At 40.9% G+C, this 17,789-nt stretch overlaps 1 protein-coding gene and 1 non-coding gene across 2 annotated transcripts; one reads left to right on the top strand and one right to left on the bottom strand.

The window, feature by feature from the left end:
- The first annotated feature begins 30 nt into the window (after positions 1–30).
- TRNAY-GUA (transfer RNA tyrosine (anticodon GUA)) lies at positions 31–124 on the top strand. The gene is made up of 2 exons: positions 31–67; positions 89–124. It is a non-coding gene; the product is annotated as a tRNA-Tyr (tRNA).
- Positions 125–4,809: 4,685 nt separating this feature from the next.
- DNAJC5B (DnaJ heat shock protein family (Hsp40) member C5 beta) lies at positions 4,810–14,493 on the bottom strand (the record flags this gene model as incomplete). The annotated part of the gene is made up of 3 exons (XM_085306786.1): positions 4,810–4,910; positions 10,525–10,699; positions 14,280–14,493. Coding segments are annotated over 3 exons (484 nt in total), but the record flags the coding sequence as incomplete, so codon positions are not given.
- Positions 14,494–17,789: the final 3,296 nt, after the last annotated feature.

Genomic DNA, 17,789 nt, shown 5'->3' with positions numbered 1-17,789 from the left:
GTGCCGTCGCGCCGAAGCGGGCGCCAGCTCCCTTCGATAGCTCAGCTGGTAGAGCGGAGGACTGTAGAGGCGCTGCCCGCCCGCGGGGATCCTTAGGTCGCTGGTTCGATTCCGGCTCGAAGGAAGCGTGGTTTTTTTTCGTTTTCGTTTTTTTTTTCCTGTTTTTTCCTTCCCCTCCCTCGACGTAGATCCGGTGTGTTTAGAAATAACGCACGGTTACACGATTTTGAGTATTCAGTGCTCGTTACAGCATTGGGTTAATAGATTATTGCTTTCTGTACTGCTGCGTAATCACAGGTTTTTGGTCCCCAGAAAGCACTTTTTAATAGGTTTTGTTTGAACAGATGTAGATGCATATTATTTTAAGAGATCACCTGCGTTACAACTTGAGTGTCTGAAATAAYTGCAGGCTTGTGCTTCGGCTCACCGACTTTCAGCAGGAGCTGTTGCTACACTAACAGAGGACACCTGCCGCGTGAATGACAAAACTTGGTTAATTTTTAAAGCAAAACAAGAGGTATATTGTTCTTACTCCAGATTACCACAAACCCTCAGGAAGCAAGTTAGTGCAGGAGGGTGCCTGCTGACATTGTCTGTTGTCTTTCCCCCCCTGCTTGGTAACAGCGCAAGGAGCATTTTCTGTTCTGTAGAAAACGGTAGTGTAGAGGAGAAATCAGTAATTTTAACAGTGTTCGGCTTTGCATGCGTAGTCATTTTTCTTTAAAGATTCAGTACTTAAAAAGGCAAAAATATAATTATTTTGACTGAAATCATGCCAGGACTTTGAGTATTAACTCTTATGGGAGGTAAGCAACAGAATTAAATGACATGCAGTCATTTGATGTGTCTCAGATCAAGCAGAGTCATAATCTTCTTGTGGAGAGAAAAATACACAATTACTTAAATAACTGGTTATACTGATGGTAATTCTAAATTTTCTAAGAGTTTTCTTCCATTCTSTATTTTGAGTATCCCTGGATATAAGTTAATATCAAACACTTAAACAGACCAATCTTAGAGAATACGTTCAACCAAAACAGTTGCCCCTTATGCATTTTTCAAATGCTTGGGCTTCAGTGGTCACAGGGACTGAATACCAGAGTAGTGAGAAATATTCCTGTCGTGTAGCAGGCCCAGAAGGTCTGGCACTCCRCACTGGCTCTTGGACAGATGCAAAAGCCCCGACCAAGATCCCGGCCACAGCAAAGCTCCTGGCATTTCTGCCACTGTCCCCAGTAGCATCGGGATTTCACTTGCTGCCCTGGCCCTTTGCTGCAGAAAATCATCCCATATAGGAACTTTAGTCATTAAACTATTGCACTGAAGCTCTGTAATCACACTGCTAAATTTTCATATGAGGATGAGCATCCCGCGTTCCAGAGCAAAGGATGCATTTGCAGTGTGTGGCTCTACCTCTGGCTATTTTGCATGCAAAGGCTGCAATACAAGACTGAGCTCTTCTTCTGGGAAATGCTGAGCCGTCACTTACCGCTTGTCAGGCTGGAAAGCCATAACTTTGGACAGCAATCTCCCCAGCTTTTCTAGCTGTTAGTAGAACAATGTTGTTTATAGTATGGGAAAGTAAAGGTAATGGTACAGCTCATACATTCAGACTTTATTAGCAGCCTTATTATTGTTTGACAGCGAAGGTAAATTTGAATATACATTGAATATACATTTGAATATGCTTTACATATAAATAGATGTAGCAGAACAGAATAAAAATGTGAGGAACCATACACTTTGGAAAGATTAATGGGAGTGCAACTGAACTGAACTGAACACAGAAGCTTGTAGGCATAGCTATGTTCACTTTAGGAACTTTTCTGAAAAGCAAACAAACGAGTAAAATCACATTAAGAGCTAAGTCCTGAAGTCCTTACTCATCCTTTTTCCATGTGTCCTCAGAATAGCTGACCCTAGCAGCATGGCAAATATTCTGGTGCTCTAAAAACTAAGTTGCCTTTTTGGAAAAAAAAAATGGGTTAAGACCCCCAGTTTTTTAAGTTGTAAATGCCAAAGATCCTGTTCAGAGGCTTGGTCATTGGTTCAATTTTGAGATTTTTGGCTAACTGAGGTAATTTATCTGTGGTTTATCTGTAAAAATCCTCCTATCAGTGAAAAAGCTTTGCAAACGTGCAGCAGCTTGTCCATATTTGCATCATGCTGCAAGAACAAGTCCTAAATCTTTCCTAATCAAAATCTCTCATTTAGAAAAAGTCAATAAGAATCACAGGACTTAGGGTATGACTCAATGGAAATCATTTCCTTGATTTCAGTAATCTTTTGAGACGTCTGCTGGAAATAGTCACTAAGTAGCATTTGCACACTTTCACAGCAAATTTCTCTACCAGACACTGAAACTTGGGAAATCCCTTATCCTCTATAWTGTGTTGTGTGCCACATGTTTGCTCTACTCTGTGGTGTAGTGGTCACATCTTATTCCAGAATTAACACCACACACCAGGCAATAGCAAAGAAAGCTAAAAGATGCGTGCGTGTGTTCAGGCCGGTGGGTGCTGGTGTCTGTACCGTGCAGACTAGCACAGTACCTAGCTCCAGGCACACGGGTGGCTGGTGTCACTGGCAGCCCGGTGCATACCAGGCTTGATGAAGATGAGACGAAGATGAGAAGACGTGTGGCATTAGGCTGCTGCTGGGGATGGGCCTTGCGGGGTGCCGTTTCGTCAGCAGCAGGCTGGTGGCACCGAGCCTGCCCTCCTCCGGGCCGCGGCTCCGGGCGCTCGCCTGGCTGAGCGGGCGGGACGGTGGCGCCGGGCTGCGCAGGGCGACTGGCTTGCCCCACGGCTGGGGGTAGTCAAAGAGCCTTCAGAGCAAGAACTGACAGGTCTGGATTTATGCATGTGAGAGTCACCCCTAAAATTATTTGTGGTTGAACACTGGGACCTGAGGCCTGAGAGCAGCCCACTAGCAGGAGGGGTGCAAGTGCCCTCTGCCCATGCACTGCCAGGCCTTCTCCTCTTCTCACCAAAGCAACAAATGGGGCCGTTTCCAAGGATAACGGGAGCAATAGCTGGCCCTAATGCYTGTGCCAGGAGAACAGATATATAATCTGGTACCAATGGCTTTTAAAATATCCATGCATTTTAGGAACTTCGAAAAAGTTAAAAGTAGCATTTCTTGGAGTTATAGCTAGTGCTATAAAACACACTGATTTCTCATGTATTTAGCTGCCACTGAGTGACATTTGATGTGAAAGGTGAGAATAGGAGGAAGACAATAATGTTTCACAACCATGGAACACATTTTTAAAGAAAAGAATTACACTTTTGACTAACTATATATTCACTGGTGTATATAATTTAGTGGTACATTACATCCCCCTTTGCATGGCAGCACTGTGATTAGAGGGAACAAAAATAGCAAATGTGCAGAACTGACAATGATTGATGTAACATAATCAATAAAGAAAACTTCAGCTGTCTCTGCTATGTCAAACCAGTAAAGTGCTAAGTTTAAGATTTCAGAAGTCCTCCTTCAGCTCTTTCAAAGTAAGGGCCGAATTGCTTTATGGTTACTTTAGCTACATCCACATGTAATTCCACCAAGTTGCATGGAGGTACCCCTGATGATTACTTTTAAGGACACAAGCCACTACCACATTTTTGCTCAAAACTGAGCATCCTGTGTATTCAAGGATATACTGTTTAACGTGCTTCTCATCCCTGCCTATTTTTTTAAAGCTCATGCAGAGTACTTGTAAAGCCCTGTGCCTGGGGGAGAAGGGAAGACCCAAACTCACACCTAAGAAGAGGACTCCGAAGAGGACGGTCGCTCTCCCCGCTGTGTCCCTTCTCTGCCAAGTCCCGGCCGCTCCGGCGTGCCAGGCACAGCCTGTGCACCATGGCTCCCATCCCAGTGTCTGCGGGGCGGCTGGGAAGGCAGCCAGGGCCGCAGCCGAACAAGCAAGTCGGCGGGAACTTGTTGGCTGGGGATCAGTTTGCAGCACATTGCAGGTGCAGTAGGAAAAGCCGGAGCTACCTGGCTGGGTGGCCGGCAAGGGGTGGCAAGGACGGGAGAGCCTTGCCATGGGGCCATCCCTGGCCAGGGGGAGAGGGGACCTTGGCCAGGWTACTCCTCTGGCACAGCCCACTGCCTACGTCCACCTTCATGGCTCCTCTGCCCACCATCTCCCAGCTTTGCAGCCTGTGCGGACACAGTCCTGTGTGTGTGTGCAGGGCATATGTGTGTTTCCAGGGCTGGAGGAGTCTCCCAGGTTTGGAGAGCTGTATTGTATCCACCAAGAGACTGAGCCAGCGGCACTGCACTCTGACTCAGATTCATAATTGCTGGGATTTGGCCCCAGCAAGCCTCTAACTGCTTTTCGGGGAGCGCTCCCTCTTTCGCAAAGGCAGTCCCGTCCACCTTGCTACCGACTTCTCCTTTGAGGTCTGCTAAAAAGCAACTCCTTGGATCCCTCATAAGGACATTTTGTGTCCAGCAAAACTGCTGAAAACGAGGAGCGTTCCTGGGCAGAGAGGGACTGGGGCCAGGGCTGGCAGGTCTGGGGCAGGGCGAGGAGGAATCATATCACGGGGAATATCATCAGAGTGACAGGATGTGCTGAGCAATGAGAGACCAGGATGCTGGTCCATACGGCACCRCACTGACTGTATCTCCTTGCAGAATACAGATATGAACCTACTTAAAGCGCATTACAGGACGATTCGATCTTGAGAGGAAATTACTTTCAGGTTTCCCTGCTTAGTTTAAAATGCAAATACTAATATAGGCTACAGAGCTTTTCACTGTGGCACTCACTGGGAAGCGCCGTCGGTTCATGCTTGCCCCCCTCTAGGAGTCGGTGCAGTAGCTCCGATGGTTGTCCCCGATGAGCTGGGTTTTTTCAGTTGCATTAGTCGGCTGAAGCACAATAGGAGTTTCTCCGTCTAAAGTGGGCAGAAAGACAAAAAAAAAAAAAAATCCTTCAAGCATCTTTAATTTGGTACAGAAGTCAAACTTTTTGCTAGTGCCAGAACATTTAATCTGTGTTTTTGGCTATAGCAAAATGTTGGCTTCCTTGGTGACTAAGGCCTGCAGCACTGCATTATAGACAGCAGTGTGCATACTAAAGAGAAGTGATGTCCACACAGAGCCTGCAAATGCTCTTGCACCTTCTCCATGTTTAATGGGAGATTTCAGGATGACTGTTGTTGTTAAATTGGACTATAGCTTTACCTGCTGCTTTGCAAAGTTTGCAAGATAAGGGTCCCTGCTTATCCAATTTTAAGTGCTTGTTTTTTGCAAATGTCTGAATATAACACGTGCTGTTGTGACTCAGCATGCAAGCCCTGACCTTGACAGTGCATGCAAGAATGGGCTAGAAATGAGCCTTGACGAATACAAAGTTAACAATAAAGAAAGAAGGAAAAAAGAAACCTGCATGAGTATACTTAGGAGTGAAGAAATCACATCCATCCTGAAAGCCAGCAAGCTGTATAAAAATGCTAAATTGTATTTTTGAAATCCTATAATAATATATTTACAATTAGATTTTGAGAACTATTGTTCTAATGAGTGTGGAACTGGCAAAAATTCATATTATCATTATATAAATCCTTATTATTATTTCCCCATTACATTCAGCTATATGTTTGGTTTTTCAAAATATCTGGGAAAAAAAAAGCATTTGTTGGAGAGTGGGGAAAAGTTAAGTCCTTACATAGTYCACTAATGGCTCTTTTGTTCACTCTGATACTGGGCAGGGTTTGGGTGCCCTTCTCCAGGGCCTCTTTCCAATCCACTTTTTTTGGGAGGGGGGCTGAGCTCTCAGAGACTGCCTATTGAAGGTTCAGCAATCTCTGTGCAATGCTTTTATATGAAAAAAAAATGGCTTATCTATCTCCTGACATTAGCACAGGCTTYGCATTAATTGAATTTGCATGATGACTGTTTTTTCCTCCCAAATGACCAAATGTTTAGAAAAAAACACATCTGACGTTTCCTCCTATTTACATGACAGTTGATGGGATGAATGGTGGGCCAAAGATGTAATGTATAAGAGTAAGATGTAATGTATAAGAGTACCTTAACCCAGAGCAGGAATCTAATTGCATGCCATACAGTTTCCCCTCAGTGGGGGTAGAACAACTTTGACTCTGTCAAGGTGAAAGGCAAGAATGATTAAATGCTAAGCAGCTTCTCTGTATGGGCAATTCCACATTTAGACACAAGGTCAAAGGCAGGCATGTTTCATAACTTCTAAAAGTATATGAGTAATTAATGTTTGGAGCTCAGCTCTTGTTCAGATTAGTTTGGCAGTTGCAATCCATTTTTAAGCTGCTAAGTATTTTCTCGATTTCTGAGCAGCATTCCCTCCCACCCTCTGCTGCCTCCAAGTTGCTCATTTTATGGAAGATCATATATGGAGAGCAGGGGCTACTCAGTTAGTTTTCTTGTGATACCCAGATGTGCAAGAAGAGAACTGGACCCGCTGGGAATATGTCACGTTGCTTCCAGCTGCTCAGCAAACAGTTCATTAGACACCTTCCCTAAGTATTTTGCTGCCCACACCCTTCTAAGATTTATGATGTTTTCTATCAGAGAAGGGACCTATGGTATAACAAACTGTACAAATATAGCCTGTTAATGGAGAGCTGCAGAATGGAGGTGTGGCAGAATTCACAGTTAAAACTGTTTTCTATAGATAGCTCTTGCTCACTGTTCGCCTACATTGATATCATATGGAGTGTGGAGGAGACAAAGAAGTGCTAAAAACTTATTGCTTCTGAGCTGGGAAAGTATTTTGTTATTCAGGTTCTCTTTTCTGTTTTTTTTCTCCTTGATTTGACTTTCTGCAAAACGAAGGTTGGTGTAGAAATGTCTTGCTTTGTTCTTACGATGATGAACAGGAGAGCAGAACAAACCTGACAAACTGTTTGAGTACATCGTTATACCCTTACATACCAAGGCAATCCAAACCTCAACATGATTTCATCTAGGACCACAGAAGTCAAGAAAAGGTTTGCCATTGGCTTCAACAGAAGCAAAAACTGCAATCTGAACTGCATGTGTGAGGGAAAATAATAAATAGTTCCACACATCCGTGCTGCAGAGAAATGATACTTCCCTCTGCCAGTATATTTTCTCAGTTTATCTGTAACATTGTGGCATGATATTAAAATTACACTACTATGTACTTTTTAATATCATGTTTGATCTGGAACTCTAATGAATGTCATATTATTATTGGAATAATGTAAATATTAGATTTATTTTGGAAACCGATCATCCATTGTAGGTTCGGCTTCAGTCCTTCTATTATTCAAATCAGTAGTCCTGAAAAGAAATCACTGTAACTTAAGTGCAGACCAGATCTTACAAATCTTTCTGTTGATGATACTACCCAGGGAAGTAAATGCTGTAAAATGAATTGCACTTAGACAGATATTCAACAAGTTGAGCACTAGAGCTACTGAGATATACTTCAGTAAAGCTTTCATCTACAGAAATATGCCATTCCATCAGAACAGAAGCCTTTCAAGTGATTGTGCTGATTTCTGTGGCAGCTCACTTTATTTTTATGTTTTGGGGAAAGAAACATTGAATTTTTTGCTTCACATTTCCTTTTTTTTCTAAGAAGCACATTTTATAGTATGTTAATTTGATAAATGAAATCAACTGTGCAACAAGCACCTGGATTTTGTTAGAGAGAAGTGTGAGAGGGTCTGAAAATTAGCACTGCTGCACCAGCTCACAAGGTGAAGCCTAAATCTCCGAACTCCCACAACACACAGATTCCCTTTCCCATGTGGTACAACTGGCTCCCAGCAGCTCCCACTAAACTGGAGCAGACTTGTTCACAGAGGTTGTTAGCCTCAGGAATTATGACATTCCATCAATACTGCATTCTTCAAAAAAGCAATGACTGACTACAAAACATTTGGATAAGTTAAACTGTCGCCTTAGTTTGGGAATTTATGTTTTATTCTTAGTAAAAAAAGTTCTGACTAGTAGTAACATATCTATTGGGGACAGCAGGAAGCACAGAAATTAATTACCAGCTAGACTGCTCAGCCTGTGGGCAAAGGGCATACAAAGGATTTGGATCCTAATATGAATTCCTCTTCCATAATGAAGTCTCCTGCAGGAGTGTTTACAGTCTGTTTCTCAATTATCTACAGGAGCATTTCTATTATTTAAATAAAGGCAGCCATGGATATGCATTTCTATGGCACAAAATCTGAAAAAGTCTGATGGAAAAGCCTAAATTAGTACCAGCCTATGCCATTCTAACTCAGCTGCATTGCTTTGACCAGCAGCCCTAACATTTGGAGGGGTGTGGAGCTCGAGCCTGCAACCATTCATTTCTCAAAACGCAGTACCTCTTTTCCTTTCGGCTGGAGATGCTCACTTTATCCTCCCTCATGAAGATTTTACTTTTATTCCTGATTTATTATTCTGTTTTCATCTTACTTTAAAATAGATATAGTTCTGATCAACTCAGGCAAGCTGATTTTGTTGGTAGGAATATGTAACAAAACTGATGAGAAGGTTAGGAGAGACAGAAATTGCTCATTTTCTTTAGGCTCTACCTTTATACTTAATGTCTCCTTCAAAACATTTGAATCATATAAATCCACATTCTATTACTTTTTTAAGCTGGTACTTTGCTGAACATTATTATTATTATTATTATTATTTAATTGCAGTGATAACTTGGTGAGAGTAAAGGGATGGGAAAGTGGCCTAAAATTACTGAGCTCACATCAATAAATACCACTGGTGATGAGAGGAGGCAGTAAACTTTTTCTTCGCACTGGGGAATTTTATGGTGGATTTTGAGAGAGAGGAAAATGTCTCCCAAATTACAGGAAAGGCGGAGAAATATTGAATTAAGAAATTCTTATCCTTCAAAGTTCCTTCTTCATATTTCAAACTTGACTTTGGTGTCAGAGACCTATAAATACCAAAACCTATTTTAAATTTGCACTTCCCAGGGGCCTACTATCTTACAATACATTACACTTATTTCAAATAATCTATTGTRCTCATAAAGCTTTCACTAATATTTTTGGTTGTCTTTGCACAGACTGACCATGTATGATCAATTTTTAAAATGACTGTACTTTGCCTTGATATGCCTCTAAGCAAAACCAATTTAAAAACACCACCACACGCTGGCATATCAGCTACATAAATAGCATTTGTTTCAACTACTACAAGTGTTTTGTTACATATTTATGGAGGGGTAAATTTGTGTGAAAAAATCTTCCTGCTAAGAGAACATGACATTTGCAATCTGGCAATGCTAATTTAAGCATAATAAAACATAAGAATATAACAGCCTAAGACCTTCTATAACAATAGAAAATGAAAAGAGTGAGCTGACTGCTTAGGTGCTTTCTAAAAAAGCATAATCTAATCACAGTTAATATAAATTTGCAACTGAAAAGTGGCATAGTTCTTATCCTGATGCCCTAGTCCCTTACTGCTGGAGTAAGGATCACTGCATCTCTCAGCCTGTCCTGCTACATCTCAAAGTTTAGGGTGCTCCTGCTCCTGCTGAAGGTAAAGGCAAACCTCTGCCTCACTTCAGCAGCCCGGGACAGATCTCTTTGCTCAAAGCATGTAACCCACACTAGTGCCAAATTAAGAAATCACCATTATCCTTTTGTTTAGCCTCATTAATTAAAACCTGCGAGTGCAGCCTGGGGACACAGCTAAGCTGAGAAAAGAGGGCTTCCTGCTGCAGCAGGGGGTTCCTGCTCCCTCCGCTTCCACATGCCTGGCCGTGAGCTCTTGCTCCTCTCTTTGAGTAGGTATTAGCATGTGGCTTGTCCTACAGAGAAACATAGCAGGGAGTTAAATTGGCAGAAAATAATTCACTTATTTGGTAGGATTAGTTTTCATCTGGATCATATCCATGATCTGGCTCACTGTAAGGCAGCAGGATTGCTACTGCCAGTTCAGAAAAGAAAGCAGCCTGGGGCAGGTTATGGGTGGGAGAAGAACAGGAACATGGTATTTAGCTAGCTCAAGCTTGGATTTAGACTGCCTCAGGTTATTGTGCAGCCTTCCTGTTAGAAACTTTGCTTCTTTTCTTGAAGCCCTTTCTTGAATGGATTCAGTTGGTCCATAACAGTCAATGATAAATTTTATATGAGTAAAAATTGAATAATTATGCTTATGTGGGCAGATTAGACGAGGCAAGCAACAGCCCAACCAGAGCCTCATGCATAAATGTTGGATCTAGGATATCAGTCAATGGGGTGTGAGGGTACATGTGTGAGGAGAGTGTCTTCTTTGAAGATGAGTCTGGGACTTCTAGTGTTTATGTGTCTAATCAAGAAAATAAGAGACACAGGGGATGTTTCAGTGCCATAAATTTAGTTTTTCATCAGTGTGCAACTTGGAAGGTTCACTCGTTTAACTGGAGTGAATTAGCATGTTTCCACTGATGTTTGGAAGCAGCCTTGCTTTCATGAGAAAAACATTTGGCCTACAGGTTTTAAAGATTATTTTGAACAGTTTTGCCACACAGTAAGTCCCTACAATACACACCTCTTTCCATGTCAGTCTTAATTTGCTCTTCCAGATCCTCTGGAGACACACAAAACTCATGCTCTTCCCCTTCTGGTGCTTTGGGTTTACATTTTCCACAGCAGCAGTTGAAACAGCAGCACAGGCAGCAGCAAAAGTAACAGCCCGTCAACAGGCCACAGACTGCAAACAGGCCCTAGATTAAACAAAGTGGTGAGGAAAACCCCATGAGCAATGAACTTCCTAAAACGCATGACAGTCTGTTACAGCAGAAGGGAGATTGTCAAAGGAACTCAGATTTCCAACTGTTCTGCAGTCACAATTAGAGCCAGATTTTAGAAGAATTCAACTGCCAGTCAAGTGCCTAAATAAGGGCCAGATCTTCCAGAGTCCTCCTAACTCGCCAGCTCCTACTTGACACACAGGACCGTGTTTACAAAGAATTTGACAGTGAGCAGGCCCCCACATGCTGAACTCTTGAAAGTCTGTCTTCAGCTGAAGGCCATCAGAAAAAACTTCCAGGCAGTATGCAAAACCCCACCCACCTTAAAATGACTCACTTCCATCTTAAAAATGACTCATTTGCCCAAGATCTTTTTTGCAAACACTTATTTACTGGCAGATTCTTGTCAATAACAAACAGAGAGAAAAAGAAGCAAAGACCCAGATGCATCCCACATAACTTTAGGCATGGAACTAAAGTGTCTAAATTAGGACTGTAGTCTCTTTGGGCTCCCCACGTAGTCAGTGGAAATGTATAAGTCCTTCTAGAGAGTGAGTCAGCCCCAGGATGGTTTGAATTGCACCATTGGAGGTGTCTCTCTCTCCCCGTTAGCCTAAGCCGGATCACGGAGGTGAACAACTCCTAAATTAGACTCCTAAAACTGTGATTGCTTTATCTGGGAACTTATTATTATTATTTGCTATGTCCAGAAGAAAATATGCTGCTGAAGAAGAAAGAAAATGTCTGTGTAAATAACACGCAATTATATATATGTATGTCTCAGGCAATTTTAGCATGGGATAATTAAAGTATCTTCGAAGCTAATAACACTATTTACATGTGTAATATTAACCATTTATCTGTTTGCAAGTGTAAAACCAATGATAATCCATTTTACCCACAGATATATCCAGAGTGAGTGAGATGTTTATGCAAGACAAGGAGGACTCAGACATACTGATTTAAAACATTTAAAATGTTTTTTCTTCTAACTGACATCTAAAACTATTCAAAACCCAGGAACCCCTAAAATAAGTTATTTGACTGTTTATCATTTATGCAGTAATGGAGAAAAAAATCCAAAAAAAATTCACTGAATGAACAAGGATGGAGCAAAAGTGCATAGAGTGAAAAAACCTCTTCTGAGTTCATCATACAACACTCTTATCTGTAAGATTTCTTGTGTTTATAATATCATCCAGTTAGTGAATCAGGAATCAGTTTAGCACTGATGTGCTCAATGCACCGTCTTCATGATAAAGGGACAATTACATTTTGATAAAATAGTTAAGTGACCATGTGCTACTCCTGCCAGTGGAGAAACATATAAAACTACAAAGAAGTACTTATTATGCATGCTAATATGTTCCCAGTTTAATGTGCCTGCTAAAAAGTCTAGTATTACCCAGAATAATCATTTTCACTTTGCATTTCTCCTTTCATTTGAGTTTCTTTACTTTTAGTTATTCCTCTCTTCATGATTGTCAGTTTTTCTGAGTATGAGTGTGATAGGGAAGAGGATTTACCAGAAACTTCAGTAGCTGAAGAGGAAGATAACTAGCAAAAGTTGTGGTTGCTATCCTTTTTGAACCAGAATGGGAAGAAAATAAGGGTCTGGAGATCATCTGCTGTCAGATTCAGATAGTATTATGACAGCCAGTATAAAAACCTGAAACTAACCCAGAATTTGCGTGTGAAAAAAAAAAGAGATGAGGAGAGTGAGAGAGATCGGGAGAAGATTGAGCTCAGCTTGACAAAACCACTTGGTGACCTGTTTATGTTTTGGAGGTGACAAGATTATGGGTTGGGGGAGAGATAGAGAGACCATCTGTGACAAGCCTCAACTGATTTTGTATACACATTTGGGGTTTATTCTTAGATATTTTGCATGAAACTCTGAAGATACAGAAAGAAGTGATTAATTTTGCTGGGATGCTAAGTTTCACAGCTAATCTCTTCACATCGCCAGCATGCAATTCCCTTCAAACAATCCACCCATTCCTCCTGTAGCTGTTTAGGGTCTTACTAGGTTCTCTCTGTACTCCCCACTGGTCTTCTTATGAGTCAAAGCCACAACAGTTATCTCTGTTCCTAATCTTCTAACCACAGAGGATTTTATACTTCATAAAATCTCCATTAAAAGTTGTTAAGCAGAAGAAATAAAAGCAAAAAAGTGGCACTGTTGAAGGAGTTGATACTGTTGCTCTCTGAGCTCTAAGAAAATGCTTCCTGGCATCTGAGCTGGGGCAAATAGGCTGAAGAAGAGGGTGAATAGACAGCAAAGAAAACAGGGAATGATTCAGCAGCAGAACAAAATAACTGCAGAAGGGAGTCCAGCTTGCAGCAAGAGTCAGCTACAGCAGCAGCAAGCAGGCAGCCTCCAGTTTTGGTTTTGAGGATGCAACTGCAACTTTGCAAGTGTAATTTAAGTACCAGCATTTTGTTCATTAGTTTCATTCCCTATTCTGCAATTGAGCAGTTTCCATCTCCTACCAATTCAGTATACAAATTATGGCTCCCTAGACTCACAGAACTGCCCAAGTCAGGTTCCAGTAAAAGGGGACTGTGGAGACATTGAAATACTGCTCTGATTTGTGATGAACACAGGAATCTATTCTTCAAAATCCTCAGATCAAAGTTATCACAGCATACTTAGTTCACAAAGTATAGACCATTTTCCTATTTTTTTAGTATGCTCCTTGCTTTCCTGTGATTTTATTGTTGGAAATAGATGGGGAAAGCATGGATTTTGCACATTTGCAATGCTGTTGGCTTGTCACATTTCTGTAACACTCCAGCACTCGTTGAAGCACTAGAATTTGACATATGTAAACATCAAAGGACAATAATGACATTAGAGAGCACAGGAGCAAAACTCTTATTACTAGAGCACTCCATGATGCACTTTTCCTTGAGCAATATGCCAGTTTCTGATGCATCATTCTCTTCCTTTCCTGATCTCTTCCTCCACTCCAAAGTTCTCACCTTTTCTTCCACTTCCTTTCTCTCACCCCCTCACCAAGTACCAATAGGGCACATATATGACACCATAATCACACAGTGTTATGTATTAGTATTGCTTACTTATGCTGTGTGCTATATATAGCAAAGAACACAGCTAAATTTGTACTGTAATAACTTATTAACTGGTTGTCACATAAGTGGGACTTCTCATTTTTGAACAATGAGTCATTTTTATTTAGTCATTTTTGAAAAGAAACTCAAAATTAACCTGGAGCACCAGATTCAGATCTAATTAATGTATGAAAGTGTTACAAAACACGCACGCTGTTTAACGATTTACAAAGTTAAAAACAGAAAGAAAACATTCTGTATTAGCCCTTTTTCTGAGCTGATGCTACATTCTGCTGCTGTAAATTTTCCAGATGTGTTATTGTGTAATTAAGCCTCTAGTAGTGTTTTAGATTCTGATCCTATCACTTGTTAAGCCTATAAAGAAACCACGCTTTTCAGGGGGCTCTTTGTGGATGTAGAGTGTCTGTGTACCATGTGCATTTTAACATTTGATTTTTAACAGAAAATAACAGCTTACCTTTGCCCACCAGCTTGAGAGCATGAAGTACGTGTTAACATTTTCTTCACCAAACTGTTCAGCCACATAGAGCCCTAATGATCCATATTTGTCATATATGTTTCTCTTGGACGGATCAGTTAGTGTTGCATGAGCACTGTTGATCTCTTTAAACTTTTCTGCAGCCTCTGGATTGTCAGGATTCTTGTCAGGATGATATTTCAGAGCCAATTTTCTTAAACATGGAAAAAAACAGAAGAAAAAAACCATCTCTACATGTTCTTTGTGTATATATTACGTATATAGATTCTTACAAAATATTACATAATAATTTAGTAGGGACATATTTGTTCTGAACAGTATGTTCAGCCTCTATCTTCTYTTTTCCCCCAGTTCTAATGTACACAGAAGAGTCAGTGGAAGGAAAGTGACTCAAAGCCGAAAGAAATAATCTGGTTTGTAAAACAGCCTTGGAGGAGCACGGCATCTTGAGTAGGCAGGTTGTTTTCTGGAGGAACTGTAAATATCCTGCTAAAATAGTGGGCATCCCTCTATGTAAAATTATGAGAATGTCTGTACTGGATAAGACTATCTGCCACTTGCTACTGGCTTTTAGCAGTTTCCTAGAAAAAAGGTCTCAGGAGAGGGCAGATGCAGCACCAGTAAGTGGGAATGCCCTGCCTGCTCGCACTGGCGACTTCCTATGCCAGACTGTACTTGGTAGCACCTACGGCGCCTTCCTCACGGAAATGTGTCTCACACTGATGTCTGCAACATTGACAGTATAAAAAAGAGAAACTTTTAATAATTCTGCTGCTCATATAAAACTAAATGGCCAAGTCTCACTTAAGTGTGGTAGACATGCAAACCATTAAATAGACCTTTCAATATATTAAAATGCAGATTTCTCACCCCTCAGTATTCTGACTGACCCTTACAAGAAGTACACTGGCCCTTCAAATGCAGAGACTCTGATCCAGCTTTTCTCCCAAGGACTATCAACCCACCCTAGTTCCTAAAAGGGAGTTTTATAAGGCCCACAAATAGAATAATACAGAAAACCATTTTTCTCCTTGCATGACCCCACCATACTGAAAGCACTTGTGAAACAGGTGTTCCTATTACACTAAAGATGAGACTTTGTGCATTGATACTAACCAGCTACCAAGCTAAGGGAGATGTGAGAAAGTGATGCACGCTCAAAGCACAGATTTTAGAGTGATAATAAATTAAACACACTTGTTGCATCATGTTTACCAACTGATTTGCATCATTTAATAGGTTTCAGCAAATGAAAAATTTTAAATGGTCATTTAAAACATCAATTGCACTGTTTATTTAATCAAAACTACCTTCTTTACAGCAAAAAAAATTCACTATTTGATTGCATATTGATAGATATATTAATTTTATAAGCTGTGTCTGCATTTGTGGAAACTCAGAAAGGGATAATGGAAAACACAATTAGGAGTTGCAGTACAGGATGGAAAAAATATAGTAAGTTAGCCCCAGTTTCAAACAAATACATGTCTTACTTTGGGCCTAACTCGCCACCATCCCACTTTTGGGATAGTCCTTAAAACAGTAGAAGATGATAGTCAAGCATTTTGGATGGTTCATCCTAGTGTCCCAGCTTTTGTTGGGACAGGGCGCAGTACTCTGTACTCGCATGAGTACGGAAGCAGCTTGAAAGGAATAGTATGGGATTGGTGACTTAAGGATAGTGCTGGGGAATCCCAGTCTTTGAAGAAGAAATGGTTTGCTTCCAACCACACTAGAGCACTGGCAATGTGAGCTCACATCTACCCGCAAAAGCAGCGTTCACATAACTGTATCTTTTTGAAAGTCTCCATTCCCTTCGAAGAAGTGACAAAAAGATTTTTCCAGGACACTTATTTAATGACTAGTGCTGACCTCTAGTGGCAACAAAAGTTAAATTCGCTGATTCCCGTGTAAGTCAAGCTCTGTTGCAGTGAATGCATTTTTTAAATATTCTCTCCGAGTGTTTCAGGAGCTAGCCATGCCCATAATGGTAAAAAATATTATTTCTGATGTGAAAACAGTGTGTCCACACTTATTGTACCAGATTTAGCTTCAGAGCAGGGTACTKCTTGACTTTCCACTGAAGTCCCAGTACAGGTTACTCTCCCAGTAAAATGTAATCACTTCCTTGGAGATATTCTGCCAATATCTAGACTGATATGCACCCAGGAATAGCCTCTGCCAATGATCTCCTCAGATCTGTGTACTGAACTCAAGTCATCTTCTCATAGGTCATAAATAACCCCTTAAAAACATGTCTCCAATATCATGAATGGCTCATGCTCAGACACATTAATATACGATATGGTACCTTAAACACGTAATAAAAAATGAAATAGGGGGACTGGAAAAGCAAGCCAATTATTGCATGACATAATATGCCATCCCAGTATTTAAGTATCTTATGCAATCTATCCTTTTTCTTAGCTGAAAAAAAAATCCAGCAATTAGAATGAAAAATGGGAGAGGTATTAATTTCAAAATCCTTGCTTGGCTGCAAGGATCAGACAATCAATCTCTGGTCTTTCTTTCTTTTCCCACAACTAACAAAGCCAAAGACCTCTGCTGCCCTCCCCAGATCCCCAATAATTTCAGAAAAAACAAAGATTTTRAAAAAAAAAAAAGTTGCACACTCCAGTTTAGTATTGTTTTACCTAAGCTTTACTTTCAACATAGTACTATTATAAAAAAAACCCTTCCTTTGGATATGGAAACATGGTTTTGATGAAAAATATTACATTAACAAAAAAACTGCTTGCCCCTCAAGGGCAAGGTSACATGTACTAATTAGATGATAATTTACTAATGCGAAAAAGACATATATTCTGCTAATGCAGTTAAAATAAATGAGACAAACAACTCCATTCGATCCAGCCCAGGAAACAATAAAACACATAAGAAATACGAAACACAAGAGAAGGTATCAAACATACAGAAGCTTCCCTCTGACACTCTGGAAAAAATAAAATTTATAGCACTGTGATAATAATGGTTATAAGCAGAGATCACAGAAGAAACCAAACAAAGAGAATAAAATGAATATAATGTACTGAATCCATTGTAAGCCAAAACGATTGCTGTTTTTCCATTTGGCATCTTCCTGTGATAAAGGATCCTATCATTCGCCAGTTGCGGACAGCAATAATCCTAGACATGAGAAAAAAAGGCAAAGATTTGGGGGAGATCAGAAAAGAAAAAGAAGAAATAAGATGATAAACATCAAAAGTGTAGGAGTTTCTGTACAAGATGCAGAAATGCAGGGCTACCTGAAAAGACCTTCGGAATACAAAGCTARGTGGCGGTGTTGCGGGCCCAAGCTCACGCTGGGCAGCTGGCTCCGAGGGCCAGGCTCCAGATCAAGAGGCCACGCGCATGGCCCTCACGCAGATGCAGCGTGGCTCAGGCAGGCGCCAAGGGCGAGAGGCTCTGCGTGACGACAGCTACCACGCCAAGAAAGCTCCCGCTGAGGCTTCCCCCAGCTCTTTTGTC

Source organism: Rhea americana, unplaced genomic scaffold, assembly GCF_003343005.1.
Source record: "Rhea americana isolate MKP2758 unplaced genomic scaffold, rheAme1 scaffold_247, whole genome shotgun sequence".
Taxonomy (NCBI): Eukaryota; Metazoa; Chordata; class Aves; order Rheiformes; family Rheidae; genus Rhea; species Rhea americana.
This window is presented reverse-complemented; position numbering and strand designations above follow the sequence as displayed.